At 44.0% G+C, this 19,487-nt stretch overlaps 1 protein-coding gene across 3 annotated transcripts in view; it reads left to right on the top strand.

Moving 5' to 3' along the window:
- CDC23 (cell division cycle 23) overlaps window positions 3,256–19,487 on the top strand; it is a 34,395-nt gene continuing 18,163 nt past the window's right edge. The window contains exons 1-2 of one of the 3 annotated variants that reach the window (XM_013995143.2): window positions 3,256–3,372; window positions 18,461–18,533. Coding sequence is in view for 2 of the 3 variants with exons in the window: in XM_013995142.2 (XP_013850596.1) it covers window positions 18,222–18,373; window positions 18,461–18,533 (225 nt within the window). In the remaining variant the exon portion in view is untranslated. 3 annotated transcript variants of the gene reach the window in all.

Genomic DNA, 19,487 nt, shown 5'->3' with positions numbered 1-19,487 from the left:
TATCCCTTGGCCATTCATTGTTGACTGGACCATGAGGGAACACAATCTAAGATTCCTCTCCTGGGAACTGAGCCAGTCAGTTGTGAGGACTCATGTAAGCTCTAGAAAAGTATAGTTGATGGATATGGCTGAGGATATGGAGGGGTGCAGAGAGATATACAAAGAGGAGGCCATTTAGCTTTAGTCTGTGTGAAGATGATGGACATGGGCCTCTTCATGAGGATTTTTCAGCTCCATAAGCTTTAGCTATGCTAATTTTCTGTCCTTGGAGTCTGTGCAGTCTGCATACCCAACCACTAGTGCCCGCCCTTCCTTGCACTAGCATGAGTGCACCTTTTCCTTGGAACCCAAAGAGACTACTCTAGGATAAGGGCAATGTCATTTCTTTATAAGGTAAAAATACCTCTTTAAAAAACTTGAGGAGAGGAGTTCCCGTTGTGGCACAGTGGAAACTAATCCGACTAGGAACCATGAGGTTGCAGGTTCGATCCCTAGCCTCACTCAGTGGGTTGAGGATCCGGCATTGCCGTGAGCTGTGGTGAAGGTCGTAGACATAGCTGGGATCTGGTGTTTCTGTGGTTGTGGTGTAGGCTGGCAGCTGTAGCTCCGATTAGACCCCTAGCCTGGGAACCTATATATGCTGTGGGTGCAGCCCTAAAAAGCAAAAAATAAAAATAAATTAAAAACTTGAATGATTTTCTTAGGAATGAGTTTATGTATTCAGAATACCTCAGTAAACTGGTAAGCCTAAATTAGTAAGACCAATTATAAAGCAGAGTTTCAACCCAAACTAGTTGAGAAACCTTTCCCCCCATGTTTTCTTGAATGTTTTGTCATTATATGGAAAGCCTCAAAATGTTTGATTTGCAACAGCACTTGGAAGTTCTCTGAAAAAAATTGCATTATAGGAGTTTCTGTATGGCTCAGCAGGTTAAGGATCTAGCGTTGTCCCTGCAGTGGCTCTGATCATGTAGTTTTTAAAAGGATGTTGAAGACCTCATGATGGGTGGGGTTAGTGGACTTATATTGAGCTAATTAAAGAAACTGGGAAAGGGGAGGAAAAGCTATCTGAGAGTATATAATTATAAATGCCTATTATCCCCATCAATGAAGTGGGGATAATAGTATATCTACTTCATATCATTGATTCAATTATTAAATGCATATTACATGCAAAGTTCTTTGCCTGCTGCTTGGCATATAGATTAAAATCCATAAATATTTTATTAGCTACTATGATCACAAAATTATGATAAAACTTGGTGCTGGAGCCAGATTTTAAAGAAAAATGCTCTAAAGCTAAATTAAAATGAAAGTAAATGTGCCGATATCTGCTCATTAGCTTTGTGAGAGTAGCTATTGGGTCTTGGTTGCTCTGATTTTTTTTCAGAGCTTAGTGCCTATTTGATAAATATTTTTTTTTGAATAATCACTTATCCCTCCGTATGGTCATCACAGGAGTGAAAAGCAGTTTGAAAGCTTTGGAAAGTAAAATGATGATTCTGAAGAGGGTTCCTTTTTTTTTTTTTGGCTGTGCCTATGGCGTGTCAAAGTTCCCAGGCCAGGAGAGACTGAACCTTCATCTTAGTTGTAGCCCATGGCAATGCCAAATCCTTAACCTGCTGGACCACATGGGAACTTCAATGAAGAGGGTTCTAATCCTGGGGTAGAAGTATTGAAAAGTAGGTAGATGAGAAGGGTGCAGAGGAGGGGTTCATGGAATTAGAAGGTCAACATGTATGTACATCCACAAATTCTTAAATTTTCAAAATTTTTTAGTTAACGAGCTTAGGCAAGAAATGCTAACATGTTATGGGTTGAATTCATACATACATACATACATATATATATATTTGGTCTTTTTAGTCATATGGAAGTTCCCAGGCTAGGGGTCAAATGGACGCTGTAGCCCCCCGGCCTATGCCACAGCCACAGCAATGCCAAATCCAAGCCACATCTGCAACCTACACCACAGCTCATGGCAACATCAGATACCACTGAGTGAGGCTGGGGATCGAACCCACATCCTCATGGATACTAGGTGGGTTCCTTAACACTGAGCCACAAGAGGAACTCCTCGTATGTGTTGAAGTCCTAAGCCCATGACCTCAGAATTGACCTTATTTGGAAACAGGGTATTGCACATATAGTTAAGATGAGGTCAAACTGGAGTAGAGTGGGCTTCTAATCTAATACTTCTTGTATCCTTATAAAAAGACAAAAATTGGACATAGACAAGCATACAGGTAGAATGCTGTGTGAAGATGAAGGCGGAGATCAAGGTGGTGAGTCACCAGCCAAGAACACCAGAGATTGCCTGCAAACCACCAGCTAGGAGAGAGCCTCACAGAAGGAGCCAACCTTACTCAAATCTTGATTATGTTCTTTTATTATTATTATTATTATTATTATTATTTTGGCTGTGCCCACAGCATATGGAAATTCCCAGAGATGGAACATGCATGACAGCAGCAACTCAGGCCACTGCAGTGATAACACTGGATCCTTAATCTGCTCTGCCACAGGAGAACTTCTCAGACCTTGATTTGGAGCATCTAGCTTCCAGACCTGTGACACAATGAATTTCTGTTGGTTAAGCCACCAACACTTTGTGGGACTTTGTTACCCCTTTAGTCTGCTAGGCAGCTCTAAACTTAAACTAGTACACAAGCAAACAAATCCAAAAATGCTGCCCCTCTGGCTCTCCCAGTGGTAATGCATGCCCAAGCCCAGATCTTTAGATCTTGATATGCTTGCTTTAAATTGGTTTTGTTACAACAGCTCCTACCAATTATGCTGCCAAACAGTAAGCAGAATGACTTGGAAAGCCTTTGACCTATTGGTCCCAAGGAGAACAATAATTTTAAGTCCAATCAACTGCATCTATGCAATTAAATTAAAAAAAAAATCTGCTTAGGTCTGAAGAGCTTAAAAAAAGGTTGGAACTATTTAGCTATTTTAATAAATAACATTATTTTAATAAGTAATAATAATTCCTATACATTGATTGCTTGTTATGGGTTGGGGAGTTCGCTAAGCACTTTACATACATCATTTCTTTAATCCTCTCAAAACCTTAATAGGTAAGAACTATTATTATTTACATTTTATTAAGGGAGAAACTGAAACTCAGAATTAGCTTGTCTGTAAATGCATAGCTAGTCAGTAATGGAGCTGACCTCAGACTTGAGTTGGCCTGAACCCAGGGTCCATGATCTTTGTAACCACGGTCCTCTGTCTCCTTAGAGGGTGCTGGGCCTCCATGCAGTGAAAGCTTGTCTGACTTAATCTCCTCATAATTGACATAAAAGCTGCTGCTGGTTCTGCCTGCATTTTTCAAGCTCAAAATGAAAGAAGAATGACTGGCACATAGTAAGTGCTCAATAAGTGTTAGCTACTATTACTATTAATATTGCATTGTATATGCTCCTCTCTGGCAGGGGAGGGGAATCCCTAGTCTGTGGCTAACAGCAGCTACTTAAAAGCGTTCCTGAAGGAAAAAAAAAGTGGAGTAGGGGCCTGGAAAGTAAAGTTGATCTAGGAAAAAAATGAGAAAGTGAGGGTAGGGAGGTTAGGGCCGGGGGAGGGGGCGAGGGACAGAGAAAACAGTTGGCAGAAGGCCAGACACCACTTTGCCTCTGGTGTGTCTGCCCCTGGGGGCTTGGAGGTGGGGGTTGTATAGTTTTCCCGCTCCTGATAGGCCGGTTCACCTTGCTTTATCTTTTAGTTTCTCCCTTTTGGGGTGTCGGGGAGGCTGCAGTCTGTGGTTATGTAAAGCTTCCTGGAATTCTTCCAGGAAGAGGGGAAGTGCATGAGGTGCTAGCCAACAAAGTTCTGGGGGTGAAGGAGTGTGCGAGCAAGAGCAACTGTGTATCATCCCTCTGCGCCACAGTGAGGCCCCAGTGACATTCGAATCAGGCGGATGTCGGTGGAAATCCCAGCTTTCCCATTTTAGCAGCTTTGTGACTGACCTTCCCCAGTCTGACTTCCTCTTCTATAATAAGGATGATGGTGGTACCTATTGTACAAGCATTTAAATGCCTAGTACAATGCCTAATAAATACCAGTAGTTATTGTTACTGTTATTATTTTAAGTGCTAGGGTTTAAGGTTCACTCTGCCTGAACGCATGGATTCCCCAGCCTCCTCCTTGGCTTCATGTTCCTTCAGTCCTGAAAATTTGAGTCAACTACTTCCAAGTGCCCCTTCATACGTATCCCTGCTTTCCTCTGGGCCTTCCAGTGGGACTGGACCTTCGGGGACTTTTGGGCAGCACTCAGTCAGTGGAAAGCATCTCTCTATGACTCTGGGATGGTTCTTTTTTCCTCCACAGCCTATGAAAGGTTGATAAAAGCCTTATCTGAGTCACATTCCATTACAGGATTAAATCAAACTTGCTCTGAGGCCTTCTGGCTGCTGCCCCAGGCTGGATGCTGGCAGCTCCTAGTTATTGCCTTTGGCCCAATCTGAGGTCATCATGCTTCTTTGGGCCCGAGGGACCCTCAGAGGCAGAGGCTGAGGAGAGGCTCTGGCAGCCATTTGGGATTAGTGTCAATTAGTAAGGCCTGACTAAGCATAAGAGGCCAACAGCCAGGCACACACTAGGCACCTTGGGAAGCAGATGGGTAGGCAGGATGCTCTCCTAGTCAGCTCCAATCTGAGTTATGAAATGGTAGGTTCCACGAGGGCAGTTGACAGGGATGCAGGAGATTAGCAAATGAGAATTCGTTCATGAGGCAAAGGAGTCATTGTGTAATTGCAGAGTTAATGGGGCAAAGGAATAATAGTGTGATTGCAGGCAAGTTGCTCAGTTTCTCTGGTCTTAGTGTCTTCAACTCTGAGCTTGGGACATTACCATTTACTACAGAAAGTTAATTTAGGGAGTTCCTGTTGTGGCTCGGCAGTAATGAACACGACTAGTATCCATGAGGACGCAGGTTCAATCCCTGGCCTTGCTCAGTGGGTTAAAGATCCAGCATTGCTGTGAGCTGTGGTGTAGGTGGCAGATGCAGCTTGGATGCCACATTGCTGTGGCTGTGGTGTAGGCCGGCAGCTGTAGCTCTGATTTGAGCCTTAGTCTGGGGACTTCCATATGCCGTGGGTATATGGAAAGAGAGAGAGAGAAAAAAAAAAAAGGAAAGAAGGAAAAAGAAAGTAAATTTAGATGGAAATGTACCAGTTAAAACAACCAAATTTTGGAGAGAAACCTGGGTTTGGATCCTGGCTTGTCTACCCACTGACTGTGCCACAGCTGTTAACTTCTCAGAGCCTCAGGTTCTTCCTGTGTAAAAAGGGGGAAATAACCCTTCCCTCTCAGGTTTTTTGTATAGATTAGGGAAAAGCAAGCATAGCAGGTAGTGCTTACTGGGCAAGTGCGTACCCTGTCCCTCTAGTACTGCTCAGAGAACGAGCACTCAGGATTCTTCTTCTTCCGACGGTGGAGGTGGGAATGGCTTTAGCCTTCTTATCTACCTTCTCAAATTAGAGGGTCAGGAGGCGTTCCCTGGTGGCTCAGCAGATTAAGGATCCGGTGTTATCACTGCTGTAGTACAGGTTCGATCCCTGGCGCAGGAAATTCTGCATGCTGCAGGTGACATCAAATCAATTTTATTTTAAATTAGAGAGGCAGGAGAAAGATAGATTTCTCTTGCCAAGGCCGGGAGTGGGGGTAGGGGTGGGGAGGAGGTGTCAGAGGGTGGGATACCTGTGTATGTGTGTACCCTGGCAGAAGGAGCCTGGACTGAGCCAAATGCCACCTCAGCGTGAGGTCACCACCATGGAGATGTGTTTATTGGACTTGGGTCAGCTTGGGAGGACCCAAGCAGGGAGGAAGGGAGAAAAAGGGATTTCATTGACTACCAGTTGGGCTTTGGAGTAGGCAGGTGCAAGGGGTGAGCTGTATGGGAGAGGCTGTCAAAAGATGGGGGAGGCTCAAAAGCTCAGAGCCTGGCTGCCCCAGCAAATGTTCATTCCCAAGTCTGAGGTGCCAGCTCAGGACTCCCAGCTTGTACTTTCACTCTCTGCCCAGATCTTTCATCTTCCTGGCTCCCTTCTTCTCCCTACTCTGTAATTTTATTGTCATTGATCCTTTCCTGACCAGGACCCAGTGGGTAATCTGGCAAATGTGAGGGGACACTGGACCCTGTGCCTGGAAACACAACAATCTTTGAGTAAGCACTGTCTGCTTGACGTGATCTCCACCTATCCTCACAGCTCTGTGAGCAAAAAGCTACTCTTAATACCTTCCTATTCCAGTTGAGGAAACTCTCATCCTGTGAGATAAAACAAATTGCTCGTGGTCACTCAGCTAGAAAGTGACCGAAGAAGGACGTGTTCGAAGACCGAGTGACTTTTCTACTCCAAGGCCAGATAAAGGATGTGCTTCGATCTGAGCTACACTCATGGACCCTGGGAAAGTGTAAGAACAGAGCTGTTTTCTTAGGAAGGGCCTGCAAGTCCAGTGGAGCGGCCACTGTGGCCTCCGGAAACAGTGGGCTGGTAGAGGGTCCTCTGATGTCTTCCTCAGGGGGCAGGAGCCAGGCCATGAGCTCGTAGGAGGAGGTGTGCTGAGATAAAACTGTTTCATCCAGGTTTTAAAGGGGAGCTCAGAGGTTCCTCAAGAACATAAGCAAAATATAACAAAAATGGAGGAGGCAGTAGGTTACTTTGAAGTGATGCCAGTAGATGCCCCCTCCTATGGTAGTGGTTAGGCACATGAGCCTCGGAATCTGGCAGGCCTGGGTTTGAGTGACATGATGGCACCTGCTTCTGTGGGTGACCTTTCTCATAGCATTTATTGTTGTCTTTTTTTTTTTTAGGGCACACCCATGGCATATGGAGGTTCCCAGGCTAGGGGATGAATCGGAGCTGCAGCTGCCAGCCTACACCACAGCCACAGCAATGCCGGATCCTTAACCCACTGAGCAAGTCCCGGGATCGAACCTGTGTCCTCATGGATACTAGTCAGATTCACTTCCACTGAACCACAACAGGAACTTTTCCCACGGCATTTAAATACTCAAAGCCTCAGTTTCTTCATCTGTAAAATAGAGATGATAATAGTACCTTGTTTGGAGTTTCCATTGGTTTCCATGAGGATGTGGGTTTGATTCCTGGCCTAACTCAGTAGGTAAAATATCTGGCGTTGCTATGAGCTGTGGTGTAGGTCGCATACGTGGCTCAGATCCTGCTTCGCTGTGGCTGTGGCGTAGGCCAGTAGCCATAGCTCTGATTCAACCCCTAGCCCAGGAACTAACATATGCTGCACATTCAGCCCTAAAGAGAAAAAGAATTGGACCTTGGTGCAACGATTAAATGATGTCATGCTCATAAAGCACTTAGCCTAATAGCCAAACCTCGATCAATGTTTTTTAAAATGGTATTATTGGTAATAAAACATGGGTTAAGAGTAAACACCTGTCAGAAATGTTCTATATCTTTTTTTTTTATGGTTGTACCCATGGCATATGGAAATTCCCAGGCTAGGGATCAAAACCATGCCACAGCAATGACAATGCTGGCTCCTTAATCTGCTGAGCCACCAGGGAACTCACTAAAATGTATTTTATGATTTATTTTATTATCCTAAGTAAATACTCACTTTTATTTTTATGTGTTTTTAGGGCTGCACCCATGGCATATGAAGGTTCCCAGGCTAGGAATTGAATCAGAGCTGTAGCTGCTGGCCTACAGTCACAGTTGCACAAGATCCGAGCCACGTCTTTGACCTACACTAGAACTCATGGCAATGCCAGTTCCTTAACCCACTGGGCAAGGCCAGGGATCGAACCTGCGTCCTTATGGATACTAATCAGATTAGTTCCCCTGAGCCATGATGGGAACTCCCGGGGATCTCTTTCTTTAAAAAAAAACAACACAACGTGAATGACCCCCTCTTTGGGAGTGCTTAGCAGTGGCACCCTCTTTGGACAGGAGAGAAAGTAGAAGTTGCCAGCTTAGAAAAGGACAGAGCCACACCCAGCCTGCCCAGATTCAAAGCAATGGATGACCTGGGTGTGGGATCCTGTAATTGTCCTGGGGGCAGCCTGCCTGATGGGAAGCCTGCTGTGATCCGGCTTAACTTGTTGCCCCTACAGAAGGAGCTCCCACTAGATCATCTTCCACATTGTGAAGAGAATGAGCCGCACAGTGATGTCAGCCAGATCAATTCTCTGTCTTCCTAACAGTTCTCAGCAGTGACCTTGGAGGTGATGCATCCTTAGGGAGACCTTATGAGTAATACAGATGAAGAACACTGAGAAAGAGGGTACCCAGGCTCTGAACCCCCGATGGGCAGGGCTGGTAGTGAGGCCTCCCATTATATCCTGGAGCTATTACCTTGGGGAAATGGAATTGGACAAGCCTGCTTTTCCATTATGCAAAGAAAGGGCTTTTCAAGTAAATTTCCATTTGAATATGAGCTTAGATCAGTGAAGATGGGGCCATAATAGCTTAGATGGTCATCACAGCTATTAAAAATACATTTTTTTTACCCTGTACTCAGGCTGCCTTGTCATCTTCATATCATCCATCCCCAGAAGACTGTGACTCAAGCTTTCTCAAGCTTCTGGGAGGCCGGTTAATGTCTATCTGTATATTCGACTTTTTAAGTCTTTGACATACGAAGTAGATAAAGTTTATATGCCTGACACAGCCCATGGATGTATCCAGAATGTGATAAAAAGTCAGTCTGGGAGTTCCCTGGTGGCTCAGTGGGTTAAGGATCTGGTGTCCTCACTGCTGTGAAATGGGTTCAATCCCTGATCTAGGAACATCACATGCCAAGGTATGGCCAAAAAAAGAGGTCAGTGGGGGATGGAGATGGAGGTGGGGGGGTAGTAAGTAAAGCAGTCCACTCACTGGTCTTTGCCTGCAATGTTGGGCCGGCCTCTTTCTTTAGGCCAACTTGTGCTGCTATTCCCAGTTCATTTTTAGCTCAAGGCCTTCACACAATTGTCTCTGCCACCTGGATACTCTACCCCCATGCTCTACCAATCTGATTCCCACTTATTCTCCAGGTCGCAGCTTGAACCTTTGTCTTCAGGGAAGACTCTTTGACCTAATCCCTACTCCCACATCAGGTTGGGGCCTTCAGTTGGTTTTCTGTCTTTGGGCAACAAACTGCCCTTAGCCACTTGCTCATGATTCCGCAGTTTTGACTGGGCTCAGTCTTGCCTGGGTGACCTCTGCAGGCTGTAGTATATTGTTGCATTATTGGCTGCTAGCTGTTCCTGGATAGCCTTGATCATATGTATGGAGCCTCAGCCAAAATGGCAGGAACAGCTGAGACAGGTGGAATGCCTAGGACATCTAAAAGGCTAACTTGGGTCTTCCTTCATGGTGGCTTCAGGGCAGCAACAGGGTGGGAGTAGAAGCTGCAAGGTCCCTCAGCAGATGCTGAGGTGCAAAAGTCACATAATACTTCTATTTATTCTAGTGAATAAAAGTCACTTCTGCCTTCTGTTGGTTAAAGAAAGTATAGGTCCATCCCAAATTGAAAGGCAGAGAAATAGACTCACTTCTTCAGAGTCACCTTGCAAAAGGGCAGGTATCCAGGGATAGAAGGACTCATAGCCATCTTTGCCCATAGTCTAGCACAGAACTAGTTCCCTAAGCTTTTCCTTCACTGCTCTTATCCTAACTGTTGTTAACTAATCCCTTGTGTGATTCTTTGTTGTTTTTATCCTCTACTAGATGACAAGGTCTGTGAATATAGGGATTGACTGTCTCACTCATCACACAATTCCCAGAGCTTGGCACATGGTGGGAAGTAAGTAGTGTTAAATGAATGGGTGGGATAAATGAATAAAGTTCCAGGAGTCCCAAAGTTGCAGCATAAGGCTTTGGAGATAGTCTTGAATTTGAATCCCATTTCTATCACTTCCTAGGTGTTTGACATAAGGCAAGTTACTTAACATCTGAGCCTCAGTTTTTTGTTTTTTTATTTTTTTTGGCTGCACCTGCAGCATGGGGTAGTTCGCAGGCCAGGGACTGAACCCATGCCACAGCTGTAACCAGAGCCACATCAGTGACAACACTGATCCTTAACCTTCTGAGCCATGAGGGAACTCCCTGAGCTCGGTTTCTTTATCTTTAGGTAGAGATCAAAATAAACCACACCTCACACTCCAGTGCTAACTCTGAGGGTTTCAACTCTGCATTTGCTCCCTTCCCTTTTCTTTGTGACCCTCTTAAGCTTTTCCTACTCAGCAAGGGAGAGCTGCCAGTTTCCTTGTTTTAAGGCCTTCCCCTAACTCCCAAGCATTGTAAAATGGGCTTTCAGGGCAGGTGGACCCTGGAGTATCCCCTGAAGGTCCCTAGGAGTCTATTCTATATAGACCATTGCCCCAAACTATTAGTGGCCACAAACCAGCGATTCTCAACTAGGAGGGATTCTGCCTCACAAGACACCATTTGGTCTGAAACATTTTTGGTTGTCACAGCTGGGACTGGGGCCATGCTACTGGGATCAGAGGCCAGTGGTGAGGCATGTGAACCATCACGCAGCGCACAGGACAGCCCCAACGGAGAATCAAATGGCGGCAACTATGAGTAGGGCTGAAACGCCGATGGGCATTGATTTTTTCCCTTCCTCATTGGTTTTGTTTGTTTTTTGTTTTGTCTGCGCCCTCAGCATATGGACGTACCCAGGCCAGGGACTGAACCTGCTCCACAGCAGCTGCAGTGACAGTGCTGGATCCTTCACCCACTGGGCCACAAGAGAACTCCCTCACTGAGCTTAAATGTAATAGACTCTTCCTGGAGGTAGTCAGCCCTCACCCTTTCTTAGCTCTGATTCGGCCACAATCCTCCCATTCCTGGACCACCCAGCTTTGAGCAACAGCTCTTCTGCTTAGGCAATTTGAGGAGCTGGGAGGGAGGAAATGGCTCCATTTGTCTACCAGAGCTGGGATCACAGCAGGAGAAGGCAATGGGGGTTTTTTCTGGGAAAGGCCTCGGGTGTGTCAAACTTCACTGTATTACAAACCCCTAGGGCAGCTGGAGAATGTTGGGATAGCACAGGACTGGATAAAGTTATTACTGAAGTCATTGTGTGTGAAAAGCTTGGGTTAGGGCCTAAAGTTGTATTTAGCAACTTTTTTTTTTTTCTTTTTTTCTTTCTTTCTTTCTTTTTTTTTTTTTACTGTACACATTTCTAAACTTTCTCTGTACAATGATACACTGCATTCCCAACCATGATGTCTGCAGTGGTTATTCTCCCCAATCAATTAATTTTGCTAAATATGGAATAATAAAAAAAATATCTGATTCAATAAACTAGACCCAGGGAAGTACTGTAACTTGGCCAGGGACACACAGCAATTAGTTGTTTAGTTAGAGCACTAGCCAGAGCATTCCACTCTGTCCCTTCCACCAGGTCATCACTCACCTCCCTTCCACCACAGGAGCTCAAGGGGTTCCCATTTATTGATCTAAACAATGTAGCCATTGCCTTCTGGCCAGAGATGCTATTCCCCTGGCTTTGGCACAGAAGAGCTGAGTGCTTCTCAGGAAATTCCCCTGAGAGTCCAGGTACAGAGGACTTTTTTTTTTTAAATTAAAAAAAATTTTTTTTGGGCTGGTCCTGGGAGGTTCCTGGGCCAGGGATTAAAGCCGAAGCCACAGCAGTGACCTGAGCTGCTGCACTGACGTCACTGGATCCTTAACCTGCTGCACCACAAGGGAATTTATTTTCCTTCTTTTTAAACAATTGTTTAAAAATTACGGGAGTTCCCGTCGTGGCACAGTGGTTAACGAATCCGACTAGGAACCATGAGGTAGCGGGTTCGGTCCCTGCCTTGCTCAGTGGGTTAACGATCCGGCGTTGCCGTGAGCTGTGGTGTAGGTTGCAGATGCGGCTCGGATCCCGAGTTGCTGTGGCTCTGGCGTAGGCTGGCAGCTACAGCTCCGATTCAACCCCTAGCCTGGGAACTTCCATATGCCGCAGGAGCGGCCCAAGAAATAGCAAAAAGACAAAAAAAAATAAATAAATAAATAAAATAAAAATTATTCCAGGGCCCAGACCCAGGAGTGTAGATGACCCTAGCACTTCATTTTCTGACAGGGTTAGTATCCTCCGCTTAACAGCACACCTGCCAGGAAAGTGCTTTTCGCCACCTAGTGGATGCTTGATAAACACTTGCTGAACTGAACCCAGAATGCAAGAGAAATTGCACAAGCACACAGCTGCTTTTAATATCTTTGTTGGGAAGAAAACTTACCCTACCAGAGAAAGAGGAAGGAAAGGAGGGAGGAAGGGAAAGAGTTTATTACTGGGTACTTTGTGTATCATTTCCTCTGGTCCTTAGAGCAGCCCTTTGTGCTCAGTGACAGACCATCTGTATTAGCACCCTCATTTCACATATGAAGAGGTTTAGTGACTAGCCACTGCTGGTAGGTCTTTCTGATTCCAAAGTTCAGGTCTTTTTCCATTATACTACAAAGTTCTTCTATCGGAGAATAAATGATTTTTAAATAATAATAAAAATACAGGGCATTCCTGTCATAGCACAGCGGAAATGAATCTGACTAGTATCCATGAGAAAGCGGGTTTGATCCCTGGCCTCGCTCAGTGGGTCAGCCATCTGGCATTGCCGTGAGCTGTGGTGTAGGTCACAGACACGGCTCGGATCTCTCATTGCTGTTGCTGTGGCTGTGGTGTAGGCCAGCAGCTGTATCTCCGATTTGACCCCTAGCCTGGGGTTCTCCACATGCCAAGGGTGCGGGCCTGAGTTGTTTATATATATATATATATATGTATATATATATGTATATATAAAAACAACTCCTATTTATTGACTTCCAACCATATGCCAAGGTCTGTGCCAAAGATTTCACATAAATGATTATCTCATTTAACCCTTGTGCAAATATCGTCTTATTAAATCTCACCACAACCATTTAAGGTTGGTATTTTTCTTATTATTCCCATTTTATAGATAAGGATACTGAAGTCCATAAGAATTAAGTATCTTGCTCTAGGTTTCATAGCTGTGAAATGGCAGAGTGCAGAAAGAAAAAAAAAATTCTTTAAAAGGAACAGAATAGAGAGTTATGTTGTGGCATAGCAAGTTAAGGATCTGGCATCGTCCCTGCAGCAGCTCTGGTGACTGCTGTGGCTCAGGTTGGATCCCTGGCCTGGCAACTTCCATGTGCTGCCAGTGCAACCTAAATAAATAAGTAAATAAACAGAGCAGAATGAAAGAAAGAATGTACAAAAAAGAAGAAAGGAAAGGAGAAAAGGCAAAGGGAAGAGATGGAAGGAGGAAGCAGACTTTTGCTGGAGGGGCTTCTAAAGAACTGATAATCTCTTTGGTCTTGGCCACAAAAGAGGTGAGGACGGCGACGTCATCATTGGGAAAGTGTCACAGTAATGCATACACACTGTGCCACCTTCAGAAGTCCATCTGTGACAAATGTGGTTACTCGGCCAAGAAGAAGAGAGAGTATGACTGGGGTGCTAAGGCTAAAAGGGAAATACTGTAACTGGTGATGAGGCACCTGAAAAATTATATGTTGCATGTTCTTTAAGGAACAATACCTAAACCCAAGAGGGCAGCTGTTGCAGCATTCGGTTCATCTTGTGGATTTCAGCAATTAGTCATGCAATAAATGTCTGGTTTAAAAAAAAATTGGGGGTGGGAGGCAGTTCCTGTCGTGGTGCAGCGGAAATGAGTCTGACTAGGAACTTGAGGTTGCGGATTTAAACCCTGGCCTCGCTCAGCGGATTAAGGATCTGGTGTTGCCGTGAGCTGTAGTGTAGGTCGCAGAAATAAATAGGTCGCAAAATAAATAAATAAATAAAATAAAAAAGAACTGGTTAAAAAAATAAAGATCTGGTAATGTTCTATTTCTTAATCTGAGTAGTGAGTCAAAGTCAAGGTACTCTTCTAGTATTCTTTTTTTTTGGGGGGGGTTTGTCTTTTTAGGGCCGCACCTGAGGCATATGGAGGTTCCCGGCTAGGAGTCAAATCAGAGCTGTAGCCACCGGCCTACACCAGAGCCACAGCAATGCAGAGATCTGAGCCGCGTCTGCGACCTACATCACAGCTCACAGCAGCGCCAGATCCTTAACCTGCTGAGTGGGGCCAGGGATCGAACCCTCAACCTCATGGTTACTAATCAGGTTCTTTACCCACTGAACTACGATGGGAACTCCTCTTTTAGTATTCCTTAAATTGTTCTTATGTACTGTATGTTATATATGGGCACACTTATATACTATAAGTTATCATATCTGTTAAATGCAAATTAGTGATCGTATATGTAAAGATCCCAGCAGAGAGTAAGTGTTCAAGAATAGCTTACATGTATCCAGTGCTGAGTCTGTTAACAATTGCTCTAAATATATTACACGAATTATTTCATTCAGTTCTAATCCAACTGAGTAGCAGGAATTATTATTATCTTCATTTTATCAATGAGCGATCTCAAGGAAATAGAATAAATGATATTTCCAAGATCTTGGGAATATGGTAATAGTGGAGTTAGGTTTAAACCTAGGTAATATGGCTTAGAGTCCACAATCTATAGCTCTCCACTCGACTGCCTTAGGATAAAGAACTCATTATTATCAGCATTCTTCCTCTGGAGTGAGAGGAAAGGTAAAAGGAGGCCTAAGGTCAGTTCAGAAATAAAACGCCTTTGAACCAGGCTGACATTGGTGGTGTTGGAAGGTCAAGGAAGCAGAGGTCAGGGGTTCACAAAGTTCTGCATCATTAAAGGTGGTGATTGTGGCTTTCATTTTTTAAAACATTTAACAAATAAGATAATTATTTAAATAGTTTCTGGAAAAAAGGGAACAGTTTTGAGTCTCGACTGAATGAAAGAATGAATGTGAGGTGGTTCCTGGTGGTCAGATGAACATGAAACAGTGTACAGCTGACCCCTGAATAACATGGGGGTTAGGGGTGCCAACCCCTCAGTAGAAAATACAAGTATAACTTTTGCGTTCCTCAATACTTAACTACTAATTACCTACCTTTTTTAATTTTTTTTTTTTAAAGGGCCCCACCTGTGGCGTATGGAGGTCCCCAAGCTAGGAGTCAAATCGGAGCTGCAGCTGCCAGCCTATGCCAGAGCCCCACAGCAGTGCTGTATCCGGGCCATGTCTGTGACTTATACCACAGCTCACAATGATACTGGATCCTTTAACCCACTGAACCAGGCCAGGGATTGAACCCTTGTCCTCATGGGTTTGCAACCTCCTAAGCCACAATAGGAACTCCTAATAACCTACTCTTAACTGACGTTTAACCTGTAACATAAGCAGTCAATTAACAATATTTTGTGTGTTTTAGGCACTATATAGTGTATACTTACAATAAAGTAAACTGGAGAAAAATATTAAGAAAGGAAGAGAAAGAGCTCCCTGGTGGCCCAGAGATTAAGGATCCAATGTTGTTCCTCCTTTGGCTTGGGTTTGATCCCTAGCCTGGGAACTTCCACATGCTGTGTGCGCACCCCCCCCCCAAATAAGAAAGAAAAAGAAAGGAAGAGAAAATACATTTAGAGTACATATATGTATTTATGAAAAAAAATCTGCATGTAAGTGAATCTGCACAGTTCTAACCCACATCATTCAAGGGTCAGCTGTTTTACTCAGTTGAACACTGGAAGCCTCTCTGTTGGTTCTGACTGTTGTAGTGCTTTATTCTGTCACATATACATTAAAAATTTACCCACGATGGATAATAGTTAATGTCTCTAGGCAGGGAGTTCCCATCGTAGCTCAGAGGAAACCAATCTGACTGGACTCCATGAGGACACAGGTTCAATCCCTGGCCTTGCTCAGTGGGTTAAAGATCTGTCATTGACATGAGCTGTGGTGTAGGTTGCAGATGTGGCTTGGATCCTGGGTTGCTGTGGCTGTGGCTTAGTCTGACAGCTGCTGCTCCGATTAGACCCCTAGCCTGGGAACCTCCATATGCTGCGGGTATGGCCCTAAAAAGACAAAAGACAAAACACACACACACACACACACACACACACACACACACACACAAACCCAACCCTGTAAACAGTATATACCACTTGAAGTTCTGAAAGGATAAATTAAAAATATAACTCCTGAGTTAAGAAACACAGATCATCTTCTCTCTAAATAGTTTTTTTGATAGTCAAGATGTATCTTATTTCATTTATTTACTTATTTAATTTTTTTTTTCACTCATCTTTTTGGCTACGCCAGCAGCATATGGAAATTCCTGGGCCAGGGATGGAATCTGAGCTGCAGCTGAGACCTATACCAGAGCTATGGAGACACGAGATCCTTAACACGGGAACTCTTAGATGTATCTCATTTTATGTTTTTTTTTTTGGCTGCCCCACAGCATATGGAAGTTTCCTGGTGAGGGATCAGATTCCAGGGGGCAGTTGCTGCCTATGCCACAACTGTGGCAATGCTGGATTCTTAACCCACTGTGCCAGGCTGGGGATCAAACCTGGGTTCTGGTGCTCCAGAGACACTGCTGATCCGGTTGAGCCACAAAAGCTACTTTATAGCTGATATGAGTGCTGAATAATTTTTTTCTTTTTTTAAATTTATTTTTATTTTATGTTGGAGTGTAGTTGATTTACAATGTTGTGGTAGTTTCAGGTAAACAGCAAAGTTATACATATACAACATTTATTCTTTTTCAGATTCTTTCCCCATGTAGATTATTACAGAATATTGAGTAGAGTTCCCTGTGCTGTACAGTATGTCCTTGTTGATTATTTTATTTTTGGCTGCACCTGCAGCATGCCAAGGATGCCAAATTCTCAGACCAGGGATCCAACTCATGCCACAGGAATGACAATGCAGGATCCTTAACCAACAGGCCACTTGGGAACTCCAGTTAGCAATTTGATATATAGCAATGTGTGTATGTTAACCCCAAACTCCTAATTTATCCTACCCCCTTTAAATTATAAGTTTAAAACAAATATAAAATGTGTATCACTTGTGAAACAGGAAAAAAATTAGTATTTTGCCTTCATATACTGCATAGTATGGTGCAATAAAGTTGACTTTATGAAACAATCTTTAATAATAGATGTTAATCTAAACAACATTCTTTACCTAAAATCACTTCTATTTAACACCCAAAGAATGACAAAAGTGGCTTAAAACGTTCCCAGGGATACTATGAAAGGGTGAAAAACAACACAAGATTAAAAATGTTTATGTAATGTTTAAGAACCATGGGTTTTTGAGTCAGAGCTGGGTTATAATCTAGATGCTCTCCTTGGGAAAATGATCTGAACTCTCTAAACTTTCAATTCTTTCATCTGTAAAATTGCGGGAGTACCCGTCGTGGCACAGTGGAAACGAATCCGAATAGGAACTATGAGGTTGTGTGTTCGCTCCCTGGCCTCGCTCAGTGGGTTAAGGATCCGGTGATGCCTTCCCTGAGCTGTGGTGTAGATTGCAGAGGTGGCTCGGATCTGGCGTTGCTGGGACTGTGATGTAGGCTGGCAGCTGCAGCTCCAATTCTACCCCTAGCCTGGGAACCTCCATATGCAGCGAGTGCGGCCCTAAAAAGCCAAACAAAACAAAACAAAACAAAAACAAAACAAAAAACCCAAACCGAAAACCAAACCAAAACAAAAAACCCCAAAAAACAAACAATTGGGATGATACAATATCATAAGTCTGTTTTAATGGTCAAACCAGATTTTGTAGAAGTACAGAACCTGTCACAAGGTAAACCCTCAATACATGTTAGTTATCTTCCCCACTTCTGGGTTAAGGAAGAGGGTGGATAAAGAGGAAGAAGTCTCCACCTGCGGCCTACTTCCTTAAGGAAAAATCTGTAGGCTACCAGTTATCTTTGCTAGATACATACATCACTTTGCATGCCCACTAAGTACATTCCATCTTTCGTTCAGTCACGTCACTCTTAAGGTGCAGGGCTCTGTCCTTTCTGCACTTTCTTGGCCCCTACTCCCAAACCGCGCTTCCCAGTCCACTTTTCCTAGTCACTCATTCCTTTCTGCCCCGCCTAGAAATCCTGGCTTTCACCCCTCTTTCTTGATCTGACTTTCCCGCCCTAGAAGTTCTTGGCCAATCGGAGAATAAATTTGTCTCATCTCTCCAGGCCTCTTAGAGAGGCTAGGAGGAGGGCGACTTGTGATTGGTCTCTCCGGAGCCAGAGTTCGCCAATAACGTGCGGACTTTTTGGTGAACCGGGGCAGCTAGTATTGTCGCTGGTGATTGGCTGGAGTGGCTGAAACCCAAAAATGGCTGCGAGCCCCTCTGTAGTCCCAGTGACTGCTGTAATGCCGGTCCTGTCATCGAGTGGCGATTTCTCAAATTTGCGAGAAATTAAAAAGCAGCTGCTACTTATCGCGGGCCTTACCCGCGAGCGGGGCCTACTGCACAGTAGCAAATGGTGAGAGGTCGGGGTCCGGGGAGGACCGGGCTTGGCATCCTTGGCCTTGGGGAGCTCGAGCTGATTCAATTTGGTTGGATGTTCCAGGTCAGCGGAGTTGGCCTTCTCCCTTCCAGCGTTGCCTCTGTCCGAGCTGCAGCCGCCGCCGCCTATTACAGAGGTAAGGACATCTTAGCGGGTCCTCCCCATCATCAGAAGAGATCCTGAGTGCCTTGTCACCAGTTGGGAACATACTGCCTGGCAGGAATGTTGGGTAGAGGGAATTCAAGCTTTTAAAGAGCTAAGTGTTTTAAGCTATTTTATCTAAATGTTTTAGCTAAGCTTTAAAGACTTAGTAGTGTCCTTAGTTAAGCTGGAGAGAGTTAGTAAACAATCCTTGCTTAAGATTCCAGCCTTTTAGGTTTCAGAGCCCAACAAGGAGAAGAATCAGAGGTTTTTACAACAGTGCGAAACCAGCTTTGGATTCAGACAGCTCTAGGTTCAAATATCAGCCATAGTAGTAACTTTTGACAACTTACTAACCTCCTGAGACAAAGATACCTTATCTGTGAAATGCAGATAATAGTATTTACTTTACAGGGATATTGAGAGATTTAAATGAGGAATACATTTTAGGTACTATATACAGCATACGTTTACATAGTCTCAATAGTCTGAAAGATTTTCATCATAATCCATTTTGTTTTTCCTGAAGCTGCCGTTTTTTTGACACACCCTTTACACGTAAAAACAAGAAATATTTAATCCAAAAGGTATTTGGAGGTCAGAGGGGCAGGAGAAGAAATAAGCAAATGATGAATAGGTGTGAAAAGGGCCACTAGAATCCTAAGCTGAAATGGCCATATTTAGGACACATGATCATCCAGTGACAAAAACATTGGATACATTTTGGTTCCAGTTTCATGCTGGTAATACATGCGCAAGGAGGATGAGGAGAATGAAATTATTAAAATTTTGATCAGCTTATCCCTAGAATTCATGGGGATTGTATGTTTTTACCTTAAATGTGCATCATTTCATTTTTTTTTTAAATAGAGAATTTGCTTTTGCAATACTAACATGTTAAAACTTTATCCAAGTACAAAAATTATAAGTAACTGCACAATATATTGTA

This window comes from Sus scrofa, chromosome 2 (assembly GCF_000003025.6).
Source record: "Sus scrofa isolate TJ Tabasco breed Duroc chromosome 2, Sscrofa11.1, whole genome shotgun sequence".
Taxonomy (NCBI): domain Eukaryota; kingdom Metazoa; phylum Chordata; class Mammalia; order Artiodactyla; family Suidae; genus Sus; species Sus scrofa.
This window is presented reverse-complemented; position numbering and strand designations above follow the sequence as displayed.